The sequence below is a fragment of the Vidua macroura genome, chromosome 7 (assembly GCF_024509145.1).
Source record: "Vidua macroura isolate BioBank_ID:100142 chromosome 7, ASM2450914v1, whole genome shotgun sequence".
NCBI lineage: Eukaryota > Metazoa > Chordata > Aves > Passeriformes > Viduidae > Vidua > Vidua macroura.
Genome location: NC_071577.1, coordinates 36,576,694 through 36,591,645, shown reverse-complemented (window position 1 = coordinate 36,591,645; position 14,952 = coordinate 36,576,694). Strand labels below are relative to the sequence as shown.

Sequence of the window (14,952 nt, the reverse complement as noted above, 5' to 3'; positions counted from 1 at the left end):
TTTATTACAGGCTCCCTTCACATATTCAAAGCACTACTGGATGTAATTTTCTAAGTGCTTCATACCAAAAATGAGACACATTGAACATCATCAGGGAGGAAGTTTCAGCTGATTCTTGGAAAACGCTGCGTGAATAGCTACAGACTTTAGAGCTTAATTGCCAATTATGCCAAGGTGTTATTTATGCCTTAAAACAACTTTGGATAAAGAGTTGCTGAAATGGAAGCAGTTTTTCTATGTTGCTCTTGCCTGTCTGGTGCAAATCTCTGTAAAAATTCGGGCCACACGGTGAGCTAACAATGAGATGTTTTGCTGATGTTTAAAGAGCTCAGGGTTCATTTTGCCTAATCCCAACTAAGCCTCACTAAAGCTGCAGGGAGTGCTCGTACAGCCCTTCACGCTGCCTTACACGGGTGTTCAACTCTTCCTCAGCTTTCTCCAGCTCCTCCTCTCCAACAGGACTACCTAGAAAGATAAAATGTTTTGTTTTGGCCAACTGTATCACACCAAAGAAGGTATCTGCAATTTAAATCCATTCTTCAATTAAATCATTCATTAAACCAAAATTTCAAAATACTGGGGCCTTTGAAAAACTCAGTATGCAGCAGTCAGGAGTTTTGAAACAATTGTTCAACTTTTACTTTTCAAGAATACCCTGTACTTTAAATAGAATTACTAAATTAAAAATGTAAATTGGACTGTGTCTTTTAACAGTTGGTGATTTGTCTATTTTCCACATTTTATTATGCATAATTTTTATAATAAAGAAGGGATTTTTTTTTCATCCCTGTTCTAGTTGATAGCAATTTTTCCATGCTTCTCAAGGCTAATGTAATAAAACTACATAAAATGTTTAAGAAGAGCCCCATTAAAATATACAAAGCATACTAATTCATGAAGTCAAAGTCAAAGCAGAGTGGAAATATGAGCTTTAATAAAACTATGTCTGTTGTAAATAACTATTCAAGCACAGTCATTTTTTTGCAAATTGCATGGGATATAGCTCGGTCTACTCAAAGCAAAGAATCACTCAGCAGGATAAATGCATCTTAGTCAGAAATAGATTAAAAGGTACAGCTGAACCATCAATAAGAGCCAGATAGCACAGTATTATTTGCTGTTTGTTTTGAAGATGTAATTGCAGATCCCAGGATTTCAATAAATCTGTGCACATCAAGGAAGGAATTGTAGAGAGGAACTGGAGCAACGCGAAGAGCGTTTGGTTCTCTCATGTCACACTGCAAAACAGAGAGGGAACATTCAGTAAATTCAGGTCACTTCTTGTCTATCTGTCAGCCTGTATTTTTAAATGCCACAACTTGTCTTCAAGGAAGAATGACTGGGCTGACAAGGAAGCACGTGTAAAACCTTTGGGATCCTCAAGGAGCAACAGTGAGGAGCATGATTGAGAAAAATTTAGCAAGAAGAGTAGTTTTGCCTAAAAATATGATACAAAGCTCAGGATGGGCAGGACTTTAGCAGTGCCACTGAGGGCTTCAAACCAACTATGCAGCCCCAAAATTCACTTTAATGCCTACAGCAACCCAGAGTTGAAGAGGCACAGAGGTGACCAAAAAAGAAAAGCGCAAAATCCCCCCATTCCAGTATGTGAGTGTCTTGTTCTAAAGGTACAAGTAATGGCACAGGCATTGCAGTATTTTTCTTCCCTTCACTGTGATTTTGAACATTTTCCTGAATATAATAATCTCTTATATTTGAAAAATATCACTGCATTGCAAAGACAAGCCAACAGTGTGAGGCCCTGTGCCCTGTTAAAAGCAGGAGTTCCTGGAATTCCCTGGCAGCACCAAAGCAGCAGCATACGTAACCTAAAAGAGGTGCCCTTTGGGGAGACAAGTGACCAGCAGAAATAAAACTGATATCTCATTTATATGGCATTATGCTATCAGCCTCACCTCCCAGCACATCTAGATCACCCAATGTAATGTAAATTTCCCTTTTATTCTTTTGGAGCAGTGCTTGATGGTAACTGTGCCATTACAAGGAAGTGCTGCTCAGTGGCTGCTTTTTCTGAGTGCTAAAATACATATCTATGGAAATAGCAGCTTTTCCATTGCTCCATCTCGATACTCCAAAAAACTTTTGGCCATTTGTGGGTCAAGAAGGGGACTGATGTAGGTTCAGAGTTCCTTGTCATGTAAATCTGTAGCTGTGCCTCCCATCCTCATGCACCCATGATACAACTCTAACCTCAGCAGTGACTCCAGAACTACAGGAAATAAGTCAACAGTGAAAGGGCAATACAGAGCATAACAATTATTTCATAAAATAACTTTATGTATTTGACTGCTTGCACAAGTAAAAATTGAAATTGAAAGAAATCATCATCAGTCCTAGTGGGTTTTTGCCTTATATGAGACTACATTTGAATTAAAGCAAATTAATAGTTTGTTACTTATAAAAAAGATGAAGTTTGATTTACTTACAGCCACTCCTCTCTTCTCCAGCTCTTTAAACACAGATTTTATTGGGAGGGAAAACGACAGAGTGAGCTGGCATCCTCTCTCCTTAATCTGAGACGGTGTGATTATTCTTACAAAGGGCTTCTCTGGATTTGTTTTATCCTCACTGTAGTAATGCTTTATCAGGTATTCCAGGTAACCAGTGAGTAGAACAGATTTCCTCCTCAATGCTTTCATTGTAGTTTGACTAAAAACCTGTGATGATTTGAAATCATTAGAATGAGAATGTGTTTCTGTAGAAAATGAAAAGGAAATAAAGAAAGATTTCTCTATACATTATCACTGGAATCAAGTATTAACAGCAGAGAGACATTTCACATAAACATGGCAGGAATGGGCTTTGGAAAACACAGGATAACATTATGCTTTAGATAATGACAGATATTTGTGCCTACGGTTTATAAGTTTCACACACATCTGCGTCTGCAAAAATAACTTGAACACAAAGCCAGTTTGCTAAGAGATCATTCCTCTGCATGTCTAAAGAGGATCCATAAATCCTCTGTAGGTGCAACAGTGCTGAAGTCACATGAAAGTTTTCCCTTGTATGTACCTTTAGTACACACCTTCTCAGTCTCTACAACTCCTTGAAAGGAGGGTGTAACCAGTGGGGTTTGGTCTCCTCTCCCAGGAAACTGTTGATGGGAAAAGAGGGAACAGCCTCAAGTGGCACCAGGAGAGGCTTAGTTTCCATATTAGGAAGAGTTTCTTAACTAAGAGGGTGGTGAAGCACTGGAACAGGCTGTCCATGGCAGGAATCACTGTCTCTGAAGTGTTCAAAACCACGTGGGTGTGGCACTTGAGGACACGGTTTGATGGTGGGCCAGGCAGTGCTGGTTTAATGGTTGGACACAATGATCTCTGAGGTCTTTTCCAAAGTAAACGATTCTACTAACCAAATCCAAGGGCCAAGACTGAAACATCATGACTGGTGTAGAAATTCTTGTCTGTGAAAGCACAAAATGTATACTAACATTGACTTTACAGCTTTAAGTTCTGTACAGGCTCGCTCTCTCTAATCCACATGAAGAAAAAAAAAATATTCATTGAATTATTTTTCAATAGCTCTGTACTCTTGCACAGCTACAAGAACTGGTGAGTTTCAGACACTCAAAATATCATGAGACATGCAAAAATGACTGCTTGGAATTGGCAGTGCTGGTAGGCCACACAAACAAGATCAATGTGTTAGAGGAGTTTGGAAGCAGAAGGTGAGACAGCTTCTGCTTTTGCTCTGGAAAGGCTCCATTACAGGCAATGATGGAAATGCAACCCCAGAAACAATTTACCCCTGCCTTCTTCAAACCTCCCTTTCCTTCTTCCCGTGGAATTAGCTGCAGGGGAAAATGACAAGGATACAGACATGCAAGTGCCCAACAGCCACTTCAAATCACATCCTGGCACATCAATGCTTGTGGACAGCTCTCTCTCCACTGACTGCAGCTGCAAATCAGAGACAAGGCAGTGCCCTGGATGAAAATCCATGATCTTCACTCTCAAGAAATCACTGTTCCACAATAGAGAAGTAACAATTTTAAGATTATCTATATCATAACCTGGAAAAGCGTAAAGAGAGGTACCTGAGAAATCCTACTCAAAATACACCAAAGTTTGGTTTCCAGCAGCATCTGGAAAACATTGTTCTGTAGAACATCCCAAATCTCACTTCCTGTTGCTATCACAGCCACTAGATGCTGCACAAAACCAAGAACCCCTGCATTTGTGCTTGTGAAATGGAACGTGGATGCTGTAAGACAGATTTTGCAAGGGAATAAATGTGACAGGGACCAGAGCCACCAGTAGTCAGCAGTTGCACAAGTCAGCAAAAATCTAGAGGTGCTTCCCTCTCCACCCAGGCAGGCAGAGCAGACACAGGACTGTTCAGTGCATTACTAGAGGGAAAACAGACCTGCCTCCTTCTCCTCCAGGAGTATGAGGGATGGATCTCCTTAGGCTACATGCAAAAAATCTGCTTCCACAGGCTTTGTGCAAGGAATACTTGGTCTCCTGGGTGAAATTTTTTGAAAAAGGTCTTTAAAATGTGTCTGTAGAGCGCTCCCCTTTTTTCCATAAAAGGCAGCAGCTAGTGCCATAACAGTCACTTTAAGCATTATTGAGGAATAACATCCATTAACACTTGCAGTTTTCATTGTTTCCATTGGAAACACTGCCTTCTGCTTAATGTGTCCCAGTGAAGGTGGCATGCAATTTCACTAGCCATCTCTTGCCAGACATGAAAACTATTTTGTTTCCCACTGTATTAGAGCAATTAGCACTGGGAAATACTGGCTGTGCCAAAAGGTAATGTGGGCAGGGAAAGGGGAGGCAGTGGAAACTGCTCAGCCCTCATTGTTCCAGGCTCCCTGCAGTGGGCTAAATGACACCAGCCCACACAAACCCGAGCACTCACAATCTGGGTCATGGCAGAACAGCTTTCAGCTTATCTCGAAGGTCACATAAAGTTTAAAACAATATATTGGATGTTTAAGGACTAAAAAAATAAATCATCAGGCGGAACGAGAAGCATTGGCTGTGCCCTTTGCAGTCCTTCAGTGTTGCATGTAAGATGGAGAGATCACAACTGGCAATTTTCTGACTTTGTTTGCTTAAGATGCTTTTTTTTTCAGTAAATACAGAAGAGGGATGTGGACATAGCTCTTTGTTCCAGCATCAGCTCAGCCATTCCACTAGAACTAATGGAATGCTAACCAGAAATAAATTTCTGCCATTTATGCTGGTGGCAGAACCTTGCTACCCAAGGCTGCCTTGAAAACCAGCTTAAGGATAATTTTATAGTAGAATATATTGCATATAGCAGGTAAATCTGAGTAACACCACGCACCAAGAGTCCTGATTTCAGGGGTGAACCATCCTTATGAGAAATGCTGGAACATCTTGATATGAAACACAGGTGTTTGGGGAACAGCTCCATGTCCTCAAACAGGGATGGGCTGTGCTCTCCAAAGTGGATCAGAGGCTTTCAGCACATGGATCACACCTTCAGAGGAGGAATTAACTCTGTAGGACTGCCCTTCCCACAGCCACAGTGTCAGTGATTCATACAGAGATAGCTCAGAGATGGGGCTCTGCTCCTTTGGCCACCAGAAAACAAATGATTTAATGAAAGAAAAGACAGCTTGGAGCTATGCCACACTCATGGATTCCCCTTTTAGGAAACATTTGCAGATAGTTTGTGTCTCTTCTGCTTGCAACCAAAGGCAGAACAGATTCCCTGAGCCACTGGAACAGTTGATCCAGGACAGTCAGGACACCTAATTTTCTTTCATATAGGATATAAGTCTGCTTTGCTGGTGGAATGTATGAAGCAGGAGCTCTGAATGCAATTTTTCAGACTTACATGATTCCTATGCAGGAAGATGCTGAGCATAATCCTTCCCATGAGTAGTACTGAGACAAGGCACTGTTGGACTTGGTGATCTCAGACATCTCTTCCAACTTTAATTATTCTGTGATTTTGAGCCATGAATATTTCTATGGGATAAAGGTGCTGTTTGTACTGAGCTCCTAAAAGCAGGGACAAACACATTGCTAGAGTTCAGGTTTGGAGATGCAAACCTCAAATACCCTTGGTCCAACTCGGGCCTCTCCAGCAGAGTTTGTGAGAGACATGGGGAGAAGAGTATATTCATTAAAGGCCTTGGTCTCTCAGGGCTGTGGGGTTATTTTGTTTGCTTTTCATTACTTCTCCCCTTCCATGTTCAAATATTTCACACTTTTCTTTAAGGGAGACAGCAATAATACACGTAACATTCATTAAACATTTTTATACTCTTAAATTCAGGCTCAAAGTAAAGCAATTACTTACCTCTAAACTGGCATGCAAAGCACAGACCAGTAAAATTGGAGGATTTGATAACCGGAATCCATTAATTCCTTCACTTAGTTGTAATTCTGGAAAATGAATAACTTATATTAGTGTTTTTGATTTCTTCATTTTAATGGATTGGACCTTATCTTGAAGTCTGTCCTCACGCAGTAAAATATTTCCCTAATGCGGCCCGTAGGAATCGGTCATTAAAAGGAAATAGTAATCTATTCCCGGCTAATACTTTCAACTTCGAGAGAAGCCCAATTTTATCCAGCAGAAGACCTCATTAGCAGCTTCATGGGAACCAGAGAACTGCAATTAATTTGTTTAAATGGTGTGTGCTAAAACCACCTTTACACTTGAATCTCTTTTAAGGCTGGCACGAGGCAGAGGAATTCCAAGTCAGCAGAGGCACACTCACGCGGAGCAAGGAATCACGTTCCTTCACTTTATTGAGCTGATGAGACACATGGGAGGCTGCATATGCAGCTAAGTGTAGCTTCAGGCCAAGGAGAGGAGCTGCCTAGACTTTGGGCTGTGAAATTTCACAAAATCTATTTAATAAATCTACAAAAGCCTCGCTGTAAGTTCTGTGTCACCGCTGATATTTCACGCTCCAGCACCAGAGCGAGAGGACGCGGCAGAGGAAACGCTTTTCACGCACAGCAGACTGGCTAATTTTATAATGCCCAACTTCTCCCCTGTAAACTGCTCATGGAAATGAATAAACAACGCTTTTCTTCTTCTAGCAAATTTCAAGGCAATTTGTGTCTCCTGCTGGCTTTCCATAGTGCCACTCTCTTGCATTTGGTCTGAAAACAAAGAGCAGACTGAGGCTATTAGAGAGGTGCTCTCCAGCCAAAGCCACATCAACAGGCGCTGCCACAGAAAATTAAAAATATATTAAAAACAAAACAACCAATCAAACCAAAAAGCTCCTTTCTCATCCTGATCCCTCAGGATATTCTCTCTGCCATAGTTTAAGCTGGAGCTGAACAGTCTAGCTGTCAGATTTGGAAAGGAGCTCTCATTTTGTGTTGGGACAATAAACATTATTTCAGAGCAGGTTTGTCTAACAACCCATCCCTCCCTAGTGCAGGAAATTTGGAGACGCTGAAACATTAGTGGGATTTCATGACTTTTGTCAGGTTGCCTTACCTGAATTTGTATCATTTCTCATTAATTCCAGTAGAACTAATCCTGAAGAAAGATATTACCCCAGTGACTGATGGCAGATCCTCGCTCCTCAGAGACTTAGGAATTTAATTCACTGAGATACCTTGAAAGTTTCATCCATATTCTATAGCTCCTTTTTGAAGGTATTTCAGCAAAATATCTAGGAGCAGGCAGTCAAACCAGTTAAACCTTTGTGCCCACACACAAATTTATTCCAACATTTATTTTGTTAACTTCACTGTTTCACATATTTAGGATGAGGTTAGCCTAATGCCTTTAACATAAATGAGGAAAGTCAAAGTTCTGTCCTTTCTCCTTAAACTGCTACAAAAGTGAAGCTGGTTCTATATAAATAAATCAAATAAGGTAAAATTGAGAGTGTATAAGTACTTACTGTTTTCCATGAGGAATCGTGTTTTGAAGTCATGGCCCCACCAGCCGACTAGCCTAAGATTTTTTAAAGAAAATAAATTAATAGAAATCTTAATAGCTTTTAGTTTAGCTTTAAGTATCAAGAATTGTATAAGATTAAGCAATATATAAATTTCCAATAATAAGTTTTATTTCTAACAATGACATAAAAATGCAATAAATTCTATAAAGAGCACTAAAAACATAACATTACCATTTGAGAATTTTTCTTTTACTGCAAATAATAAAACACATCACATCTTTCAATTAACTATTGATTTTAACAATATCCATTTTCTCTGAATTCACTTCACAAAACAAAAAATAGTACAGAAATATTTCCACTGTTAGGTTCCAAGGCATTAAATTCAAAACATTCTCCCCTGCTCTTAAACTTAGTTTAATGAATATTGAAAGCTAAAAGAAGTTATAAAATCTGACTTAGTTTCACTAAGAAAAGGACTTTTTGGTGAACAACAAGCACACAAGACCTTGGAGAGAGGATTGTGTGGGCATTGTCTCGTCCTTACTGCAAGACCAATGTGAATTCTGCATACTCTTTTATTTTCCTGAACTAAATTATTATTCAAAAAACTTTCTTTAAAATAAAACCCAAACCAGTTTAAGGCTATATTCCTTTTTTTAAGATTGTCTGCTGAAAAAAAAAAAAAATTATTTAAAAAATAATATGCCTGAGCTTGGTGTCATTAAAATGACACTACATTATTAACTCATATTTAATGGAAAGGATGTTTGAGGGCATTGCTACAAACAATTTTCTAAAGCAGCTGGATGTACTGGATCACCTACTGCCAGGGCACTGCAGATAAAACCAATATTGCAAAATCAGGGACTTTTTCCCCACCTCCCTTGGGTTCTCCACTCCTTATCTCAGCACACAGTGATATCAGTGATCAGTAATGCCAGTCCTACTTGAGATCCCCCTGTATCAATGCTTTTATTAATATCAAGAAGTCACCATCACAGACTCCTTCCTGAACTTCTCAGCTCTCTCCACAACTGGACATATTGGACACCATTTCTGCCAAGGCTTTGCTCAATTTTCCCTATGTCAGATAGCAAAATTTTAGGGGTGAAGCCTGGCAAAACTTGTAACGATAAATAAGTCTATATATAAAGGTCACAGTAGATCAGCCTTCCTGGAAGCAAACAGGAAAAAGAAAGCCATGGCCCCTTCCTAAAGGAGCATTTTGCAGTTTGCCTAAAAGAGCTGAGCTCTGCAGAATAAAGACCACATTTGAGTTAGAAACTTGTTATATGAATACTGCAGAGTGTAAAATAAAGTAGTTCGTATTTCTGTATAACAACACAGGTTTTATGTTTACTTCTGTGAGTTGCATCTAAACAGAGACTCTACAGAAAAGGATGTTTTTTTCTTTATTGCTGCATGATGTTTTTATTATTCTGAGACCCATGAAAATTAATAGTGCAATATACATCCATTTTAAATGAGATATTACATTGCCAAAATGAATACACCCCAAATAAAGTACAACACAGCTTCTGCCCAAGTGACTCCATTACTGATGCTTCGAATCATAAAAGATATTTCAGTTATTTTATAGGAACTCTATAATATATAGACAACATTGTACTGAAAACCCTGAATATTGCATGTTCCTGCAACAATCTGCTGATATCAATGTCTACACACAGTCTATGAATTTCAAAGCTTTGAAGCAGAAAAGAAATCCATGGGAAATAAAACATCTGGACAAATAGTCTGTGAGGAGAAAACAATACTATGTTCCACTTGGACCACACCCAGAAAGCAAAGACAAAATACAGATCAATCAGACCATTACCCAGATCAGGGCTGATGAAAAGCTCTCTGGTTGCACTTCAAATGCTCAAAGCTCACTAATTCTGAAGTTGGCTTCAACCCAGATCTCAGCTGCAGCACCACGGAGGCAACTTGGAAAGTGAAATTTCAAAACTTTTCCAAAATGACAGAATGAAGGACTTTTTTTTTAAAGACAGTTTTTGCTGTCTTGCCCTTTCCTACCATAATCTGACAATTTGATTTTCCTCTTTTTTATTTTTTTTCTCTTTTGGCTGTTCTAGAACTTCAGAGGTGTCACTGCAGGATGTGCACTTTGAGGCAGCTCTGGTCCTACACTCTCATTGATCTAATGGTCCATATGGATGTCATGTTATTTGACATTTAAGCTGACAGGCTTCAAAGCGTGGAAATTAACAAAATCTTCACAAATTATAGCGATTTGCTGTTTACAATTTTCTGTGAAAATTTTGAAATGAAGGTTGCCACCGCTATGCCAAATTTCAACCTGTTGTGATGGGAGAGAGCTAAGGTGTTAAACCCCAAACATAACACTTTATAAATGCTCACTAAAAATAATAGGCAATAAAACTGCACATTAACTTACTGCAGTAAAATTTCTTATTAAAGAGTTGTTACTCTGCATGCAAAGTGAGCATTTTGAACTGCAGTCGCCATTTCAACCGTTCCTGCCTCAAAAACAAAGGCACCAAGATCTAAATAGATTCTGAATTCCCATAACTTTTGGCAAAATGCATAAAGTGGAAGGCTCTGAAAAGCCATATATGATGTGCTTGTGATTAAAAACACCTTAAAACATGTTAGCAATGGGACTGTCAAGTTACATGCTTTCCATGGCAGATAAAACCCATTGTGGGAAGTGTGTTAAAATCAGTATCTAAGGAGATAAAGGTCTAATTTAGCAAATGTTCCACTATAAATTAAAAATGCAAATTTATCCAAACTGAGCCCTTGTTTTAACACATCACTAATCAAATTCGTTATCTCAGCGTTGGATAGGTTTTGGTTGCAGCATCCTGCTGCCAGTCCCAGGTAGCCCCAGCAGCCTCCCCAGGCTGGTCAGCAGAGATGCTCCTGGAACACCTCCACAGAGAACATCTCTCCATTCTGGAGCAAAAGCATATTTAAAATCCATTGAGAAATCATGTCTAAAATGAGAATAAATTAGTGCCACACATTAGCTGTGTCTTATTCTGTAAGGTGAATATGTCCTTACAAGATCATTTCTGTTAGAAAATAACCTTTTAAATAGATTGTTCCATTCTATGCCTCAAATAAAACCATTGCCATTGGGTTGGAAGGCACCTTGAAAAACATCCCTTTCCAAACCCCTGCCATGGGCAGGGACACCTTCCACTGGACCAGGCTGCTGAAGGACCCACCCAGCCTTGTCTAGGTCCTCCCAGTTTCATAACACTGAGACTTTCCCAGGGAATTCTGCCACTTCCAGTCTTTGCACAGAATTTTTACATGTGCCACATAAAATTTAAAGCAAACTATTATTAGCTCGGTTTAATGAAACAAGAATATAATTAAATATTGCTGAAAGGTTTTCAAATTCCTTTTTTATTTACTCCAAAATGTTCTCTTGTTTTACAAATCAATTAACAAAGGTTTGCTGGGCTGGAAAATGACTGCAGAAAGGAACAGTATCCTCTTATTTAGTCAACCTCTCTTTGAGGACATTTACACCAGGGAACAATCCCTTCAATAAGTATTTTTATTTAGCTCATTTTCCTCCTTCATATCTGTCTGCATTAGAGGAAAGCACTGGTTGTTCATAACTTGAGTCATCTCATTTGTAGTTGTATTAATGATGCAGGAGTGCAGGATATAATGATCATGATGTATGTGCAGTGTAAACATCAAAGAAGATCCAGTTAAAGAACACAGAAATAATACAAAAAAAAATTCCTCTGACCTTTGCTTCAGCATTACAGATGATCATGCTACTCATTTATAATTTACAGCCTGAAGCAACATGGGTCTCATTTCCCTTCTCAGCAAGAAAAAGAGACAGAAACTCTTGAGTAGTGGTACAGAAAACAGGGAAATGCCATTAATGTGGCCCAGCTTTTACAGTCCAGGGCAATGTGTTGAAGTATCCTGTCATTATATTGTGTGAGATAATCATTTCACATCCAGAGGAAGGCAAGTTGAAAAGCTACAGGAATACAGTGTGAAATTTGTAATACATGATTTTACATCTTCCAGCTTCCCTGGGCATGGAGCAGTTTGTTTCCTCTCCCTTATCAGGTCACAAAGCGAGCTGGAAATTTCATAGTCATTATTTAGATTATATTAGGAGCATATACCAGCAAAGCATGATATTTTTATGAAAGGATGGATCAAGCCAAATCATAAACAGGCAGTTTGGGGCCAGGCTGTGTCCACAAAGGAGATGATGTAACTGCTGGGTGGCAGCTAAGCTCTTCATTCACACATTGCTTTAATTTTGCAAAAGCATCCAGGTGTTGGCAAAGATTTGTTTGATTTTTTTTTCATGCTACTGTTCCAGCCATGAGAAAGAATCAGCTCTGAGGAGTTAATGAGACTTGTCACTGCTCCCAAAGTTCATTACACAGAGCCAGGCAGATCTTATGCCATGTCTGCAAAGGCAGCCTTGTGCAGGGAAAAGAATGAAAGGGACAAAAATAATCATTAAATTCAGTTTCTTGCAGTCCTATATGTCCATGGCACAGCTGGCTACGTGAAGAGCACATCCATGTCTCAAAACACCCTGAAGACCTAAGATGGGCAAGCAACAGGCACTGTGACACAAGTTTAGAGGAAAGAGGTTAATTGTGACTTAAATATCACTTTCTTAGCAGGAAATGTGTAACAAAAACAACCATGAGGTCTTAGAAATTAAACTGCAAAAGGGACATAGAAAGGCTGGAGGCTGGAGCCAGCCTGGAGCTAGGAACAATCCACATCTGACCATCCTGGACCATCATCCTTCTGCCTAGGAGAATGTGCTGGTACCACATCCAAAGCCCAGCTTTCATATTTCAAATTCCAGGATAAAAAAACCCAACCCAAACCAAACCAAAAAAAAAACCCACCCCAAACCAACAAATGGTACAATCAGCTCCTCAAAATCAAAAACATTTCTAAACATGCCTTACATCTATATATGAATCTGCATCTCCACTGGAAGTTTAATTCCGTATTCTGAGGTACATTCCTTCAGTTTCCTGGGCTCCACGAAATGCAATACAGATAGAAACGGTACCCAGGACTTGGGTCCTCAGCAGGAACATCTCCTAATGCTGCTGCACTCAGTCAAAGGTCAGTCCCAGATACCAAACTCACAGAAACAGTTCCCTCACCCCCTCAAATCTACCTTGCTCTCATCCACACCTACAAACAGCCCTGCACAACCTCTGAGCACAGACCTGGTCCCCAGGCTCAACAGCTGGCCTCAACTCTTTGCATTCTCCTCTGCATTAATTTTATTGCAGCTTTCTAATTGCATTTTTATATGTTTTAATTTAATTTCTATGGCATTAATTTTATTGCAAGCACATGAGCATAATTGTGTTTCTTTGGATTCAATGCCAAAACTCAGAATAAATAGAATGACACACACATACATCAACTAAGAAAACAGAAAAACCTGCTCCTTGCTTTACGTGGCATATTTTTGGCTCACTGGCTGGAGTTTGAGAAGGAGTTTCAATTTTCTTTGCTATCACAGACTTGTCTGATCACTGATGAGTCATTTGGTCTCTCCATGCCTCAAGCCCTCATCTCTGGGAATTCTGCTCAGAACTGCTCTAACTGCAGTGAGGGATGAGAATATATTTGTTAAAATATACTCACATGTTTAACAATGAGGACCATGTAAGGATGAAGAAAAAGATTTATTTGGAACATCTTATACAGGATTTTTTAATATGCAGATAAGAAAAAGTCATTTGGAGGTAAAGCTGATGTCATTTGGTTTTTTCCCCTCCTGTCAGCCTTTCCCCAAATTATCATCTCACCCTCCAAAGTTGTTGCCAGTATGCCAGTTTTTATTCATTTCAGAATCTAATATTTTTCTTGATCTAGATCACTTTACCAGCATTTCTGATAGGGTTATAAAAAAAATTTAAAAATCAATATTTCTATTGCTTAATTCCACATGGTATTTTACAACTATGCTGAAACAAAACAAGCCCAAGTGGATGGACAGTGTTATTCCACTCCACCCCACCCTCTCCATACTGAGCACCCCAGCAGGGTCCTGCTCTCACCCAGAGCTTCCCTGCTGACAGCTCACTGAAAGGGAGAAAAGACATTTCAAATGATTGAAATGATGAGGGGTCTGTTTAATCAAAACAAAGAATAACAGGAAAATAACTGCTGGTTTCATCACTGAAATCAAGAATTCAACGATTTTAACCCCCTTGTGTAGGTGAAATTCTTCCCATACTGAGTTATGGAGCATCCCCACAGTATATATCTATAAGGGCTAGGATTTGCACAAGGGATTAAGGGACTTCTAGCAGCTACCCCTGTTAGACTTCAGCAATACTTCCAGCCTAACTCTCATAGTCTCCTTCAGAAAACCTTGCCAACATTGCCAGAAGCTATATTTAAAGCTTTTTTTTTTTTTTCTTCCCTTATATCTTTTTAGCTATCCTTTATCCCAAATGGTAAGCTTGGACTTGTTTCATTATTCTCTTCTGTGCAGTGCCTGTTAATTTTAAGTAGGATCTGTTGTTAGGATTTGAAAAGCTTTTGAAGCCCAGGTAATTATTAGCCTCAGACTTCTGTAGTTTAGGACTTGCTCACACTCTGCTGCTTTCCTTACCCTTTTCAACTCATTACAAATGTTTCCTAATTATTAAGCATATGTGACTTGTGAGCGGCACCATATATTATTAATGGGCCAGTCTCTTAGAACTCAGTGGAAAAAAATCAAAACTCCTTATGAAAAGTTGCTACTGTGAAAGTAGTAACTTTTCATATTTAATATCAATGAGGCTTTACTTTGTCAAAGGACCAAAGTAATGTGATTGTATTAGAGGCTAATAGCATGACATTTTTCTTCTGTTAAGAGGCTTGCATTTTCAGTACCATCTAAAGGGAGACAATTTTTCTCCTCTATTTTGAGGCTTGTCTTGGTTTAAAAAATAGCTAAACTCACTTTCTGCCTAGCAGCAAGTTTTAACAGCAAAGACCCAAATCCAGAAAAACAGTCTCATAATTTAAACAATGACACTTAACTATGCAACTGCAAT

General features: G+C 39.2%; 1 protein-coding gene across 3 annotated transcripts in view; it reads right to left on the bottom strand.

Annotated features, from left to right (window-relative positions):
- Positions 1-912: 912 nt before the first annotated feature.
- The window catches only part of KYNU (kynureninase), a 61,296-nt gene continuing 47,256 nt past the window's right edge, over positions 913-14,952 (bottom strand). For all 3 annotated transcript variants that reach the window (XM_053982453.1, XM_053982450.1, XM_053982452.1), the window contains exons 11-14: positions 7,883-7,935; positions 6,310-6,395; positions 2,448-2,678; positions 913-1,238 (exon numbers count right to left, since the gene is read on the bottom strand). In XM_053982453.1, the coding sequence (XP_053838428.1) occupies positions 1,086-1,238; positions 2,448-2,678; positions 6,310-6,395; positions 7,883-7,935 (523 nt within the window). In that variant the 3' untranslated portion in view covers positions 913-1,085. The remainder of the gene's footprint in view (positions 1,239-2,447; positions 2,679-6,309; positions 6,396-7,882; positions 7,936-14,952) is intronic.